Below are 15,019 nucleotides of genomic sequence, written 5' to 3'. Positions count from 1 at the left end.
AATATATTTCTGGAAAGGACAAGTGTCATCTCCCATAGCAGCCATTATAATCCAATAATTCAAATTTTTAAAAATAATTTCCTTTTTCTCTGTAATAATAAAACAGTAGCTTGTACTTGATCCCAACTAAGATATAATTAATCCTTATTGGAAGCAAAACCAGCCTATTGGCTTTATTTAGTGTTTACACCATTTTCTAGTACTAAGATCCAAATTACAGAAAGGTCTGCTATCCGGAAGACCCCAGGTCGCAAGCATTCTGTATAACAGATGCCATACCTGTACCTTGTACTTGATCCCAACTAAGATATAATTAATCCTTACTGGAAGCAAAACCAGCCTATTGGGTTTATTTAATGTTTACATGATTTTCTAGTAGACTTAAGGTATGAAGATCCAAATTATGGAAAGATCCATTATCCAGAAAACTCCAGGTCCCGAGCACCTCAATCCCCCATCTGCACAGTTGAAGTCTCTGCAGCCCACAGCCCACACTCCCCCTCCCTCTCACAAACTTGTAACATTTTCTCTTCAGTACCTGAATTCTGACAGCAGACATAGCCAATAGGAGTTAAGTTAGCTGCCAGTACAATGTGTGATGTCATATAAGGAAGAGGAAGTGAACACTGTAGTGTTTTTGGGGGTCAGTGACCCCCTCCGAGCACAGGGTCTGTGTGGAACTGAAGGATTAGTACAGGGACACTTCTGAGGTGAATATCTCTTGAACTGTAGTTTTTCTGTTAACTATTTCTATGGAAAAGTTTGTTCTATTCATGTGAACTGTTAGATTTGTCATTTTGTTACAAAGGTGAACAACTCCTTTAACATCCATAACAGTATTTCCATCAAATCTCTTAAATTGTGACACAACATGCTGCATGCATACATATATAGACACACAAGGAATAATTTAAAAAAAGGGCTTTTTAAAGGAAAGAAGGCTGACATGATACAAGCATAGATATGGGAATGTTAATATAGGGTATGAATATTGAAGGAGTTGGCTTAGACCTACTGCCTTAGATTTGAGTAGTCTTTTTAGATTTGTTGCCACTTATTAAAACATTAATATTATATTTATTTCTGTAATATAATGGAGTATTCTTACAGCATATTCAAGAGAGTAAGTTTGATAACTATACAAATGAAATAATAAAATAAGTCTTGACATATGTCACAGTTTCAGTGTCATATAAAGACAGGTAACAATAAAAATTAGGTTTTTAAAAACCCTGTGTACCTCATTAATGTAAAAGCTAAAGATCATATTTGGTTACCAGAATGTATTTAAATGGCCTGGTTTGGAAATCTTTGCAATTTTATCACTGCTGTATATTCAATATATCTATCGACATTTCAGACTACAGCACTGCTGTATTCCTTTAACAAAACCTTTGTTCTCTGTTCTAGGGCTTGCTTTCATGTGGAGCCTGGGCTTGTTTTGATGAGTTCAACAGAATTGATTTAGAAGTACTCTCCGTAGTTGCTCAACAGATTCTCACCATACAGCGAGGTATCTAAGTTTGCATGTTTTATTTGTTTGTACCAGAATCCTAACATAATAAAGCAACCATAGCATGGTTCAGTTTTTTCAGTTATTAAATCAGACAGAATAGGCTATTATAAGATTAGTTTAATTAGATTAATGCTGTTTCTTTCCTAGAAGGGATGTCATGTGATTTCACAAACTTGCCAAAAGGGAATGTGTTCCCTATATTCTACCAGAAATAAGAACTGTATTCATACTTGTGCTGTCATGATTCAGGGGTTCTCTTTCATATTTCTTCCTTGCAGGTATCAGCACAGGATCTAATTTGTTAGTATTTGAGGGCACAGAATTGAAATTAAATCCTACATGCGCTGTCTTTATAACAATGAATCCTGGCTATGCAGGACGCTCTGAGCTACCTGACAATCTAAAGGTATTGCCATCCTCCATTTGACTGCTACTGTTAACATTTGTATGCATTTATTTTTGAATCAATGGGAATTTGAAAGTTAATGTCAGTTTCCATAATTTGCAAATAACCTGCCATTTTACCAATACAAATTAGGAATGCAGGAATAAGTAGGTTTGCAGGAATAAGTATGTTTAAGTTACATACATTACCCCCCCCCCTCACCCCCTCCAACACACTAAAAACACACACTTTTGTCCTCTCTGTGATTGATAAAGTGGTGGTCTTCCCCTGCAATGTTCAAACTTTGAAGCTCCCCCCCAATGACTCCAGCTTTCATTGTCCTCTTTTTTTTATTATTATTCAATATTTTAGATTCATGAATCAGGGACAATTATGTTCCGATATTTCACAAAAATGTTTATGCAAGGATTTCTAGTGAGATAAAAGAATAAAGCCTTTGTTGCTCTCTTCCGATTTTAGGCATTAATACAATAAATTAAACTTTTTTCATTTCATCTTATAGGCTCTCTTTAGGACAGTTGCTATGATGGTACCTGACTACGCAATGATAGCAGAAATAGTGTTGTATTCCTGTGGCTTTGTTAGAGCCCGACCCTTGTCAGTAAAAATTGTAGCAACTTATCGTCTTTGCTCAGAACAGTTGTCTTCCCAACATCATTATGATTATGGAATGAGAGCAGTGAAATCTGTCTTGACAGCTGCAGGAAACCTTAAGGTAAATATTTATCACTTCTTATATTAAATCGTTACATATATTAGAATGGTTCCTTATTACAAATACAGTGCTGATCAGTGCTTCAATTACAGTAATGGTGCTGGCTTGGGCAAGGCAATGACTCAAGAAGCTGTTTTTAAGTACGTTTGTTTAAGTATTGTACGATAGTCGGATCACTTTAAGGGCAATAACTAATGAGGAGACTAGTCGCTATATGTACTAGTGAGACATGTGTACTATAATGTACTATTTAAAAACAGTGCTTTATTTAATTTTATTTTATTTTCTTAGCAAGGTATACACAAACATAGTGCACTTTGAACACTACACTTGCACTTGCAGCTCTAGTGAATCTGAAGTGTGACTAAAACAGTTTAAATATTGTGTCAGTGTTAGCAATAAACTGTTTTAGTCACACTTTAGACTCACTGGGTCTCATTTATAGCCACAAGCCACAACATATTTCCCACAATTCCAGCATCATTGCAGCCAAGCCCTGCATGGCATTCACCTCAGATTTGGCAAACGAACGCAATTTCAACTGTGTGCTTGAATTGGATTCAGTTATGTCGAGAATTTATCAGAGTCTTATTAGGAGGTTGGTGTTAAAATGACGTTTGTGTGTTATTCAATGGACCCAAGTCAGCTGCTCCTATTGATGCAGTCTGTATAGGAAACATAGAATTACCACCAGCTTTAAAGGACCAGTAACACTAAATTTTTTTTTCCCCAAAATTCGTTAGTATAGAACGAAAAATAAACACCAAGGCAAATAAAACTTTTAAATTGCAAAGCCTTTATTAAGAGATAACTTACCAAAACTCCACTTCCTGTCCTCTTCTAAAACGGCGAAAGGGCGACCATCCATGCAGCGGCGTTCAACTTCTCCTCCCTGGCTATTCTAGTGACAGTATGTGAAGAGGAGGCAGTGGTCTGCTCTGCAGCGCTTCCCCTATTCCCAGCAGTCGGACTTTGACTCCAGCCTTTCCTCCTCCGACGAGGAAGAAGAAGAGGAGGAGGGCAGCCTCTGCCTCTCCAGCGGCAAGTGCTGTCTGCAGAATGGTAGTAATAGTAGGCGGCAGGCGCACCGATCTGCTGAAGAATATCCCCAGGACTACAGTGCACAAGCGCATGGACGAACCACTTGTTCCCCGTCGATGTGCCCATCTGAGTGTGCCTGGGGCTGGCAGTCCCAGCTGCTGCAGAAGAAGCCGGCGATTTTAGACTCCGGTTGCTGCAGAATCCATGGATGAACAATTATGTCCCATGTGGCCCCCCTTCAAGTCGCTGACTAACTCAAGAGAGCTGAAAAGCAGAAAGTAGTGCTCTGGCTATTATGTTAGATATCCAATCACTCTAGTCTTTATACATTACATTTTTGGCTAACTAATTATACAACATTTTTCATTTTCCACAGCCTATCTATTTATCAAGTTTTTATTTTTCACTGAACTGTTCCTTTAAAGAATGGAGTCAATGTGCCATTTTTGCATAACTGCAGTTGCAGACATAAATGAGCCCTACAGTCTGTCATTATAGCATTCCATCATTATTTTATTAAGATGATAAAATCCTTTAACTCATTTTAATGTTTTTCTTTTTTTAACGTTTAACCAGCTTAAATACCCAAATGAAGATGAAGAAATTTTGCTGCTCAGGTCCATTATTGATGTAAACTTACCCAAATTTCTATCTCAAGATTTGCCACTCTTTGAGGTAAGACTGTTTTAGCATATACAGTATGCTTTTCCAATATTTACTTCAAAATGAAGTCCTATAAAATATATATAAAACTTACAGTTTCCAAAAATAATTAAACTAAATCACAGTGTAGGGATAGTGAATGGTTCAACAATATAAATTCAGAATGTGAACTACATGCCAATTGTGATGAGCATTATTATTATTATTAGAGAGTGTGAGGCAATAAAAAGCCTGAAGGCTGTGATCCCTCCATGCTGTTTTCATGGAGTTTATCTTGCAAAGGGTCATGATGTGCACAACTCCTTCTTTCAAGTCAGATCCCCATGTTCTTTGGATATAAGTAGGAAAATACTAATTCATTTGATTCCTTTGTACCAGTGGTTTTCATACCTTTTCTATTCAAGCTCTCATTTGGGGACTCTCATTTGGCCTGGGCTCCACTTAAAGTTACATGTGAAAAAAATGATGGTCTCAAACATTCAGACGTACAGCAAAACCTCAGTATTACATAGCCTGATTTTAAGTTTTCCTGGATTTTACACTACCAATTTATAATGTGTTTCTTCTGTGTTTTCCCCCTGATTTTATATCACATTTTGTCCTATTTCCAAAAATGCCATTTTGTCCTCTCTGAATGTTATTATCAGTAAGTTTAGGAGTTTTAAAGTACTAACCAGATGCATATTTTACCATGGCTCTGTCTATAAAGAGTCAAATCCAATAATATTGCACCTCATACAGTCATGCACAACTCACTTATTGCTTTAGGTTCTGCATATGACTTTGACATGAGAGAGGTCTTTCACATGATCCCCCATAGTGTAACATTGATACTGCAATGCTTAACCCTTGTTATTAAAACAGTCAATATTTTGTACTCAAAGTAAAACAGACTCCTGTCCTTTAAGTACTTAAAAATAAGTTGCTTAAATAAATTTTCCTGATTTTACATTTTCACAGATTTTATACTATTTTTAAATTATGTAATTTATTTTCTTTTAAGATTAAACCATATTGAAACAACCTTCAGTTAACAAACAGCCTTGTGACTACCAGCAACCCAGCATAAAGTAGCAGTATGGTTCCCAGTAAACCGTAGCATAAAATTCCACTTTTGGTATTTAGCAAATGCAATATACAGAAATGCAACTCCCACTATAGAAGACATTGTGATCACAATACAAACTAACACCATGCACTGCCAACATGCCCAACCATTAAAGGACATTGTTCCCCCATCATAGAATAACATTGGGGCTCCCAGCATACCTCCAATATAGAACAGCTATGTTACTCCCCCCCCATAAAGCAACACTGCAACAAGTTAATCAACCCTAGCCTAGGACAGCACTGTACAAGATTCCAGTTACCCATAGACATCAGAAATTGTAATGTTAATGTATTTTTAATGTTAGAAAATATGTCAAAGGTCTCCTTGCCCACTATGAGTAAGTTCACTTATACACCCATGTTAGTAAATCAGATCCCATAACATAGAACCATTTTTTTTTTATTAGGGCATTACTTCTGATCTTTTTCCTGGAGTAAAACTGCCTAAAGCAGATTACAAAGTCTTCATGGATGCAATAAAAGAAAACTGTGAAAAAATGAACCTGCAAATGACCAGCTTCTTTTCTGAGAAGATCTTGCAGATCTATGAAATGATGATTGTGCGCCATGGCTTTATGATTGTTGGAGAACCATTTGGTGGAAAGACATCTGCTTATAGGGTTCTGGCAGCTGCTTTGAATGACATATGTGAAAAGGTATGGTACCTACAAAATGGTAAAACATCATAAACAATACAATCCCATGTAGAACAATGCAATTGTTTATAATTAAGACTTCAACAAAATGTTGGTAAAGGATCTCCTGAGCCATCAATTGTTAAAATATTAGCACTGAGTCTTTTAAAAACGAAATCTTCAATAACTGGTCTCTGGGTTGTGCAGACAGATGAACAACAGCTCAAACTATAATTTATCTGCTTCCATTAACCAATTTACTTCCTTCTAATATTAAGTGAACCACTCCTTCTGAATATTTCTTTTTAATTTTTACTATTTTAAAACATTATTTTGCATTTATTTTACTCCTTGCTGCAATGCCTCTTCATTCTGTATGTTAGCTTGTATTTTTTGTTGGCGCTCTCCCTCCAGAAGTCTTAGTACAGCACTGTATTTAGGTCCGCCATGGTGTACCACAAAGACCCAGGTACCCCTCATTCCTACAGCTCTGCCACTGGATTTAGTGGCGGTGGCTAGGAGATTTTTTCTTTTTTCTTTAAAAATTAAAGGCCGCCCCCTAAAGCTGCTGCCTAGGCACAGGCCCTCGGGTGCCTATATACAAATATATCTTCAATATAATCTCAAACGAGATCATGTTATGATCAGTCTTTACTGAAAGGTCATCCACACAAATAGTAGAGATGAATGCAGTATTGGCTACTACCAGATCCAAATGTGAGCCTTTCCTATTTGAATAAAAAAGTTGTAATTTGACATATTTACAAACCTGTTAGCTTTTTATGACTTGACTTGCCCATTTCTCCAATCAATGTCTGGATAATTTAAGTCATCCCCAATAATATAATCTCTCTGTCTCCTGCTATTCCTTTGCTTTTCTGTTGGTCCTTACTACACCTACCATTGAAAGAATGTAGAAGTGATAAGTGTAGTATACTGGAAAGGTGTTTCAATTTACATTTAATTTAAATATGGAGATTATTATATTTGTGTTTGCTTCCCCGTAAACATAAGGCCAGAAAGACAGGCATGAATATCTGCTACATAAATCTTATACATAAACAAGTACAAAATATATATTTTTTTATCACTGTGATGTCTTTTCAACTGTATTGTCACAGGGGCTGGCTGATGAGAACAAAGTTCAAATTACAGTGCTTAATCCTAAATCAATAACAATGGGCCAGCTATATGGGCAGTTTGACCCTGTGTCACACGAATGGTCAGATGGAATCTTGGCTGTCAGTTATAGAGCATTTGCTTCTTCAACAGTAAGTACAGAAGAAAAAGTGTGTTCATTCCCAAAGTCTATGAGATCTCTATCATTCAATACACATAATAATATTTTTTTACATATAAAATGATGTCTATCATTAAACTACTGATATTGTAACCTGTGAAAATGTAATTTTAGGCATAGCATTTAAGGAGTAAGAATTCATTCAACCCGTGTTTGTATTCCGCTGCAAGTGTCTTTTGAAAATGATTTTGACATTTTGCCTTCTAACCCATGGACTCGGGCTGAAAACTCAGCATGTGATGTGATAACCTATAAAAGCTCCTGTAATCTATCTGAGACTTGCACTATAAGTAAATTTTTGCAGAAGGAAAAAAGACATGACTTATCTCATTGTTTTTTGGTAAATGCTTTCTTGTTACAGTACCTTATAAAATAGATTTTTCTTTAATAAGATTATTAAATACTGAATTGGTAATGGGAATTAATTTGTCCCATTAAAAGAAAAATGTTTATTTAAAGGTTTGTCTTCTTTAGTTCTGGGCTACTGTATTTTTGGGGGGTTATTTATCAAAGGTTGAATTTTAGAGCTTTGTGAACATTTTTAGACCTTGAATGAGCTCACAACTCGATAGTTTCTAATTTAAGAAAAACACTTGAATGTAGTCAGGTGAAAAACTCGAATACAGGTATAGGATCCCTTATCCAGAAACCCGATTACGGAATGGCAGTCTCCCATAGACTCCGTTATAATCAAGTAATCAAAATTTTTAGAACTGATTTCCTTTTTCTGTGTAATAATAAAACAGTAGCTTGTACTTGACCCCAACTAAGATATAATCCTTATTGGAAGCAAAACCAGCCTATTGGGTTTATTTAATGTTTAAATACATTTCTAGTAGACTTAAGGCATGAAGACCCAAATTATGGAAAGATCCATTATGCGGGAAAACCCCAGGTCCCGAGCATTATGGATAACAGGTCCCATACCTGTACTCGAATTGCTCAAGATTTCAGTGAAAAAAACTTGAATCGATTGAATTGAACGAATTTTGAGCGAAACCCACCGAAAAAACTTGAACATCATGAAGGCTACAAACACTGGCATAACTATAGAGGAAGCAGACCCCGTGGTCGCAGGGGAGCCTGGACCTTGGGGTCAGCTTCCTCTATAGCTTGGGGTCAGATGGGGGGGCATCAGGAGTTGTTAGCAGGCTGGAGGGGAAAGCCTTCAGTCAGGTCCAGCCTCATTAATAATTTTTTGCTGGGAACGGGGGGGGGGGAGAGCTGGCGGGGTGGTGTATTTTCAGAGTTATTTCCAGCTTCAAGATGTAATAATTCTCGAAAAATTTAAAATAAAAAAAAATAAAATTTGTCGAGTTTTTTTTAACCCAAAAATTCTAATTTTGTCTGAAAAATTCCCTCGAAAACTCAATTCTTTATCGGAAAAACAACTCGACTTTTGATAAATTACCCCCTTAGTGTAATTTCTTAGTTTTTTGTAGTCTTCACAGAATGATAGAATGTGGTATGATGTGTGGTAGGTGTAGTATCATATGGTAGTAGGAATGTTGTAATGAAGATGGAACAGCAAGTCATAAACAGAATGAATCTATAGTTTCCGCCACACCTGTGTAAACTCCTAACCATGCAGCACACTGAAGGTTTTGCTGCCAGGTCTGCCAGGCTATTCAATTGTGCTCAAAATTTGAGCTAAAATATAATAGTTGAAGTAGAAAAATCTAATTGAATGTGAAGAACACCTCTATCGATGATGATATATGCATCCCATGAGTGTACCCATAGTGCTATGATAATAGAAATTTAACTATTCTTTGCTTATTGTTGTTTATTGCTTTTTCATAAATAGAAACCATATTTATAATTTTTTTAAAAAAACACAAATGTTTACTTATTTAATAAAAGATTCAAATATAAAAACCTAAAAGTATAAAAAATACGAAACCCTCAAGCTGCTCAATTTTATACTAATATTTGTGTTCTTACAAATGATAAAAAAAAAAACAAAAGGTCAAAGCAAAGAAAGATATATATTTACATTTGGAAAAGGGTAGCTCTCATTGACTTCTACATGTTTTTTATTAGAGTTTTTTTTTGTGGTTTTTACACTTAATACTCTAGAAATCAAATTTAATAATTTTGATAATATCAAAATTATCGTGGTTTAAAGTAGTTAGTCTAATACACAATTTTTAGCGCTAAAAATGTTGATTTAGGAAATTTAATAAATATGAAAGTTAATAAATTGGCCCATTAGTGTATACTTTGCTTGAACGTGTGCCATGATGGAGGCCTGCAAACTACATATCTGAGGCCCGTTGTAGAGAAGTTATTTCTGGTGTCACAGGCTCTACATATTTTTCATAGAGACTTGCAGATGGGAACCTACATTTTCTTAACTCTGCTTTATGAACGCATATTTATAATGAATTTCATAATATATCTTGACTTTTTTTAGAGTCCAGACAGGAAATGGCTTATTTTTGATGGACCAGTAGATGCTGTTTGGATAGAGAATATGAACACAGTATTGGATGATAACAAAAAACTCTGCCTGATGAGTGGTGAAATTATCCAGATGTCTCCTCAAATGAGTCTTATCTTTGAACCTATGGATTTAGAAGTGGCTTCACCTGCAACTGTAAAAACATTTTTCATTGTTTTATCCTTTTTTAAATGCTACAGTATATACAATGTATAACATATAGCAGAATCATTTGGTTTTATTATGCACTATGACCTTCCAATTTGAGTGCAATAGCTACAAAGAAGAAATACACATCTTTAACAACTCTGAGCTCATTTGTGCATGTTTTCAGCAGCTCTCTAATGTTTCATTTTCAGCAGTATGCTGCTGTTAGACAGCCTATACTTCTGGAGCTGTGACCTCCCACCATCTTATTATTTACTGAGAAATTTTTATCATGCTAGGTTTGCTAAATACTCCTTGGGCAATTAAATCCTGCAGGGTCCCACCAGAGATATATTTGACCCAGACACACAAGTGCATAGAAGCAGTTCTGGTCACTGTGAACAGTGCTTGCCAAGATGGGATTAGAGTAGAACGTAACCTTAGGTATAATTTTTTTGCATGGTAGAAAACAAATCCTAAAGATTTTTAAGATTCACACCTTTCCTCATCTAATATATTTGTACCCTTGCCTTATGTAATTTCTTTTTCAGTTTTGCACCCACCCATTTCACTTCCACACATTCCTCACCATCAAAGCAACTGATTGATTTTTCTGTTCTTCTCACTCCCTTACACACCGCTATGATTTTCCTTCTAGCATACATCATTTCCACGAATCCGGGCACTTCTACTAATCGTATCTCTGATTTATTTTACTTTATGACATTCCTCTTTAGTTAACCCAACAACTTCTTTCTTTCCCAGATTGCTAATAATTAACCCCCTTTTGGCCATTTATAAATGCACTATTTTATTTAACCTTCTGATTGCCCTACTTTTTTTATTTGTAATAGCCGTAGCCTATATTTCATATTTGCTTCCACCTTTTCTCATGTTCTCTAATTGCAATTCTGTTTCTCAATCTGACTTTCTATTTTTAATTTTATTATTTCTTTCTCTTATATCATTCCCTCCTTCACAAACTCCACTCTTGTTTACTGGTATTTTTATTATTGTTTGCCCTCATTCCATTTCTTACATTTTTTTAATACTTTATTTTTAGAATTTAAAAGTCATTAAAGATATTCATTCTAGTGTATACAATAAGACAAGTTCGAGTGTAAGTTTCCTCAAAAATGACAGTTCTTATACATAGGCAAGAGAGTAATATAAAAGGAGAAATAAAGAGAAGAATAATAGATAAAACAGAGAAACAATAAGAAAGAGAGAAAACCGCAGAGGGGCACAAAGTTTGGTCTACCTGCCTCAATATATAGTTATGCCCTTTATATTGTTTGTCTTAAATAATATTTAGCATTTTTCTGTAATTTATATCTTTAAAGGTGTCTAGATGTGGCATGATTTACATGGAACCTCATATGTTAGGCTGGAGACCAATTATGATGTCATGGATCAATGTTCTTCCTGCTGGTCTAAGCCAAATGCATAAGAAATTCATTGAAGGACTTTTTGACAGAATGGTTCCCCCTTGCCTTCAAATGATTAGAAAATGTGCAAAGGTATTTTGAAAAATTTAAATATACAGTATTTAGCTTCTGCTTCATAGCAGATTTGTTGTACATTATTATAAAAATGTCTCTGCAGTATGTATGAACAGAAGGGCAAAACCCCCAAAACCATATTTCTAAAAACACTTTTACCATCTGAGTGTTGTTGATGTGTAATGTGATCTAGTATCCACAGATTTAGGTGTTGATTTTCAGTAATAGATAATTAGTCTGCCTGCACTCTTCAAATGTGACAGTAAACTCCCTTGAAAAGACAGAAAAATACTGTAAAAAACATCCATACTATGTGGCAGAAGTTCAAGGGTAGATTTCTTAATTCTTGAGATTGTGGTAGGACATAAATTAGTAAACTTATTTCTTCAGGACACTGAAATTCATAGCACGTGAACAGTTAGTAATAAGGGATTTAAACAATCATTGGGAAGGGTAAAAAGTAAAGGATTGTTGTATTTACTGAATTATTGTAGTATAGTCATAACATTCTGAGAACATGAAAGACTAACAGAACAGCTACAATTGTGTTTCAGGAACTGTCCCCGACTTCCGATACAAACTTAGTTCGATCATTAATGAATCTCATGGACTGCATGATGGATGAATTTTCTGATGAATCATATTTTCAGAAAATGAGTGAGCGTGAGATCTGCTCATGGTTGGAGGTTTGTTATCAATTAAAAACACATTTATCTGTTCAGATATGTAACATCTGTACAATATCTGTACAGTTAGAATAATAACATAAATACAGTACAATACATGAATATATTAATAATGTTGTTATTTTTTAATTAAGTAACAATTTGCATTTATTTTTTTCAAGGGAATTTTCCTATTTTCAATGATCTGGTCAGTTGGTGGAAGTTGCAAAGAGGATGATCGGTTAAAGTTTGACAAACTTTTGAGAGAAATTATAGAAGGTCCCCTAAGTGAAGAATCAAGAACACGGTTTAAAATTTTGCATCCGGTGGATCCACCTGAAAAACCATTCACTGTTCCAATTCCCAAAGAAAACACTGTTTATGATTATAAGTTTGTTAAACAGGTAAGACACATGTTACTGATATCTCTGCTTGTTAGATTTATGTCTGTCTCAGGCTCACGCATAGAGTTGATGTAAATTTAAAAGGTAATGACTAGAGATAGGATTTATATATAGAGATGTCAGCTTACTGGAAATCAACTCAATTAACACCCATTATGAGCACACATTATATGAACTCTCCCAATTCTCATCTTTTTAAAAGTGTCACCCATTTTAAGTTCCTTAAAAACACAGGGCAGTTGAGAGGTATGCATGCATACATAAAAACATACTGACAATAAATCTGTAGCCTTTTGTTTACTTTGAATTCTGATTCTGGTTCCCCATATTAAAAGCAGGGGTTATTTTTTCACTTTCCTTTTCAGGGGGAATGATATTTGTTACCTTTAGCATTTGTTAGTTACCAGTTGAAAAGTTAATACTTTAAATGTGATTTGTTTGCAGGATGTTGGAAGGTGGGAATTATGGACCGAAGCACTGAGTTCAGCTCCACCCATTCCACGAGAGATGATGTTTAATGAAATCATCGTTCCCACTTTGGACACAGTTAGGTACACTGAACTCATGAACATGCTGACAACGCATCAAAAATCAGCTGTATTTGTTGGACCCACTGGCACTGGAAAAAGTACTTATATAATTGTAAGTGTTTTTGTTACTTCTAATATTATATAAACACGTGCCATATACAGTTACAACCATTTATGGAATTGGTTTGTAATGGCTTTGGGTCTTGAGAAGTAATAGTTTATATTTAGATTTATTTCTTATGAAACCTCTGCTAGTTGAGATGAGAGCATTTATGGAGTCCATATGGGGTCTCAATTTATGTCTATGCCTGTTCTTATTGCAGGAAGGCTTTGTTAATATTCACCTGTATACTGTATCTTACACAAACATTTGTAGAATGAAATATAAATGATATAGAAACAACAGTCTACGTCACTTGTCTATTGCTTTAAAGTCACTTGATTTGAGTCCTCCTATAAATGATTCTGGAACAATGGAAAGCAACCTGTGGTTATCTTTAATGAGAAATAAAGAGAATTGTGGATTGTTAATGGTTTTGACACTAGACTTCTGTGCAACTGTTAATATCAGTAATCAGTTTAGGAAGTTACAACTATACCTGGAAAATATATACCTACAAAGGACCACTTACTCATAAGTTGTTAGTTGCTTGCATACAATGCGATCTTTAAATTTTACATTATTTTTCTCTTCTTTCTTTTAGGATTTTTTGTTAAATCGCTTGGACAAAGAAACATACAAACCTCTGCTGATCAACTTTTCAGCACAGACCACAGCAGCCCAAACGCAGAATATCATTATGTCCAAACTGGACAAGAGAAGAAAGGGAGTTTTTGGTCCTCCACTTGGGAAAAAAACAGTAATGCTTTTCTATTGATTTAGAGTACATATAATAAAGTTGGGATAGAATATTGTTGTTATTATTTTAAAGGCTTGTATGGTGTATAGTTTTAATGATTATCAAATTATAATTTTATTTCAAGGAAAATGTCAGATATGCACACAGCAGATATATAGCTTTGCAGGCTAAGGTGTATACACAATGAATTTGTTTTTAAAGATAATAATGTTCTCAGACATACACTAATCCATGCAAATGCTTTTAGGTTGTATTTGTAGATGATGTAAACATGCCTGCTCGAGAGGTTTATGGTGCTCAGCCTCCAGTAGAGTTGCTTCGTCAATGGTTAGATCACTGGAATTGGTATGACCTGAAAGACTGTTCCATGATAAAACTTGTAGATATACAGATTATGTGCGCTATGGGGCCCGCAGGTAATACCACAATTCCTTTATTTTAATTAGTATCAATTATTTCTAGTACAATTTTAAGAAAATGTTGTGATTTGTTTTGCTCTCTTTGATGTCAGAGGGTTAAGATCATAATGATTTTGCATCATTCAACAATAGCTATAGTGTTTTCTTTTATTAAACACAACATTTATACTGTATGTTTTAATAAATGTTGGGCTTTACTTAATTTTAGGAGGTGGAAGGAACCCAATCACTCCAAGGTTTCTTCGGCATTTCAACACTGTCACTATTAATGAGTTTGATGACAATTCTATGTATATGATATTCTCAAGGATTTTAGACTGGCATCTAACAATAAGGTATGAGGTGACATGCAAGTAGCTGAAACATGTTAATGATTTTCCCCTGTAGAACATGAATCCGCTTGCACTCCCTGGCCCTCCTATAAGGATTCTGCTAGGTGCCCAGTCCTTGGGGGATATGGCGATCCCCACAATGCAGCAATGCTCGAAGATCAAAGTACTGGCATGCAATAGCAAATGCAAAGGGGTATTCCCCTACGTGTTTATTAAGTCATACAAAAACATGTATGACTTAATAAACACGTAGGGGAATACCCCTTTGCATTTGCTATTAAGTGCCAGTACTTTGATCTTCAAGCAATGATTTTCCCTTCCCTTGTGTTAC

General features: G+C 35.3%; 1 protein-coding gene across 2 annotated transcripts in view; it reads left to right on the top strand.

Annotated features, from left to right (window-relative positions):
- Positions 1–15,019, top strand: part of dnah7.L (dynein, axonemal, heavy chain 7 L homeolog) — a 77,977-nt gene that overhangs the window by 33,215 nt on the left and 29,743 nt on the right. For both annotated transcript variants that reach the window (XM_041577203.1, XM_041577204.1), the window contains exons 25-38: positions 1,411–1,513; positions 1,795–1,922; positions 2,425–2,637; positions 4,255–4,353; positions 5,859–6,107; positions 7,208–7,357; positions 9,803–9,985; positions 11,320–11,496; positions 12,033–12,164; positions 12,326–12,547; positions 12,992–13,189; positions 13,782–13,937; positions 14,185–14,353; positions 14,565–14,691. In XM_041577203.1, coding sequence (XP_041433137.1) covers positions 1,411–1,513; positions 1,795–1,922; positions 2,425–2,637; positions 4,255–4,353; positions 5,859–6,107; positions 7,208–7,357; positions 9,803–9,985; positions 11,320–11,496; positions 12,033–12,164; positions 12,326–12,547; positions 12,992–13,189; positions 13,782–13,937; positions 14,185–14,353; positions 14,565–14,691 — 2,306 coding nt within the window. The remainder of the gene's footprint in view (positions 1–1,410; positions 1,514–1,794; positions 1,923–2,424; positions 2,638–4,254; positions 4,354–5,858; positions 6,108–7,207; positions 7,358–9,802; positions 9,986–11,319; positions 11,497–12,032; positions 12,165–12,325; positions 12,548–12,991; positions 13,190–13,781; positions 13,938–14,184; positions 14,354–14,564; positions 14,692–15,019) is intronic.

Source organism: Xenopus laevis, chromosome 9_10L (genome assembly GCF_017654675.1).
Source record: "Xenopus laevis strain J_2021 chromosome 9_10L, Xenopus_laevis_v10.1, whole genome shotgun sequence".
NCBI classification, from domain to species: Eukaryota; Metazoa; Chordata; class Amphibia; order Anura; family Pipidae; genus Xenopus; species Xenopus laevis.
Note: the sequence above shows the minus strand (reverse complement) of the source record. Positions and strands in the feature narration are given on the sequence as shown.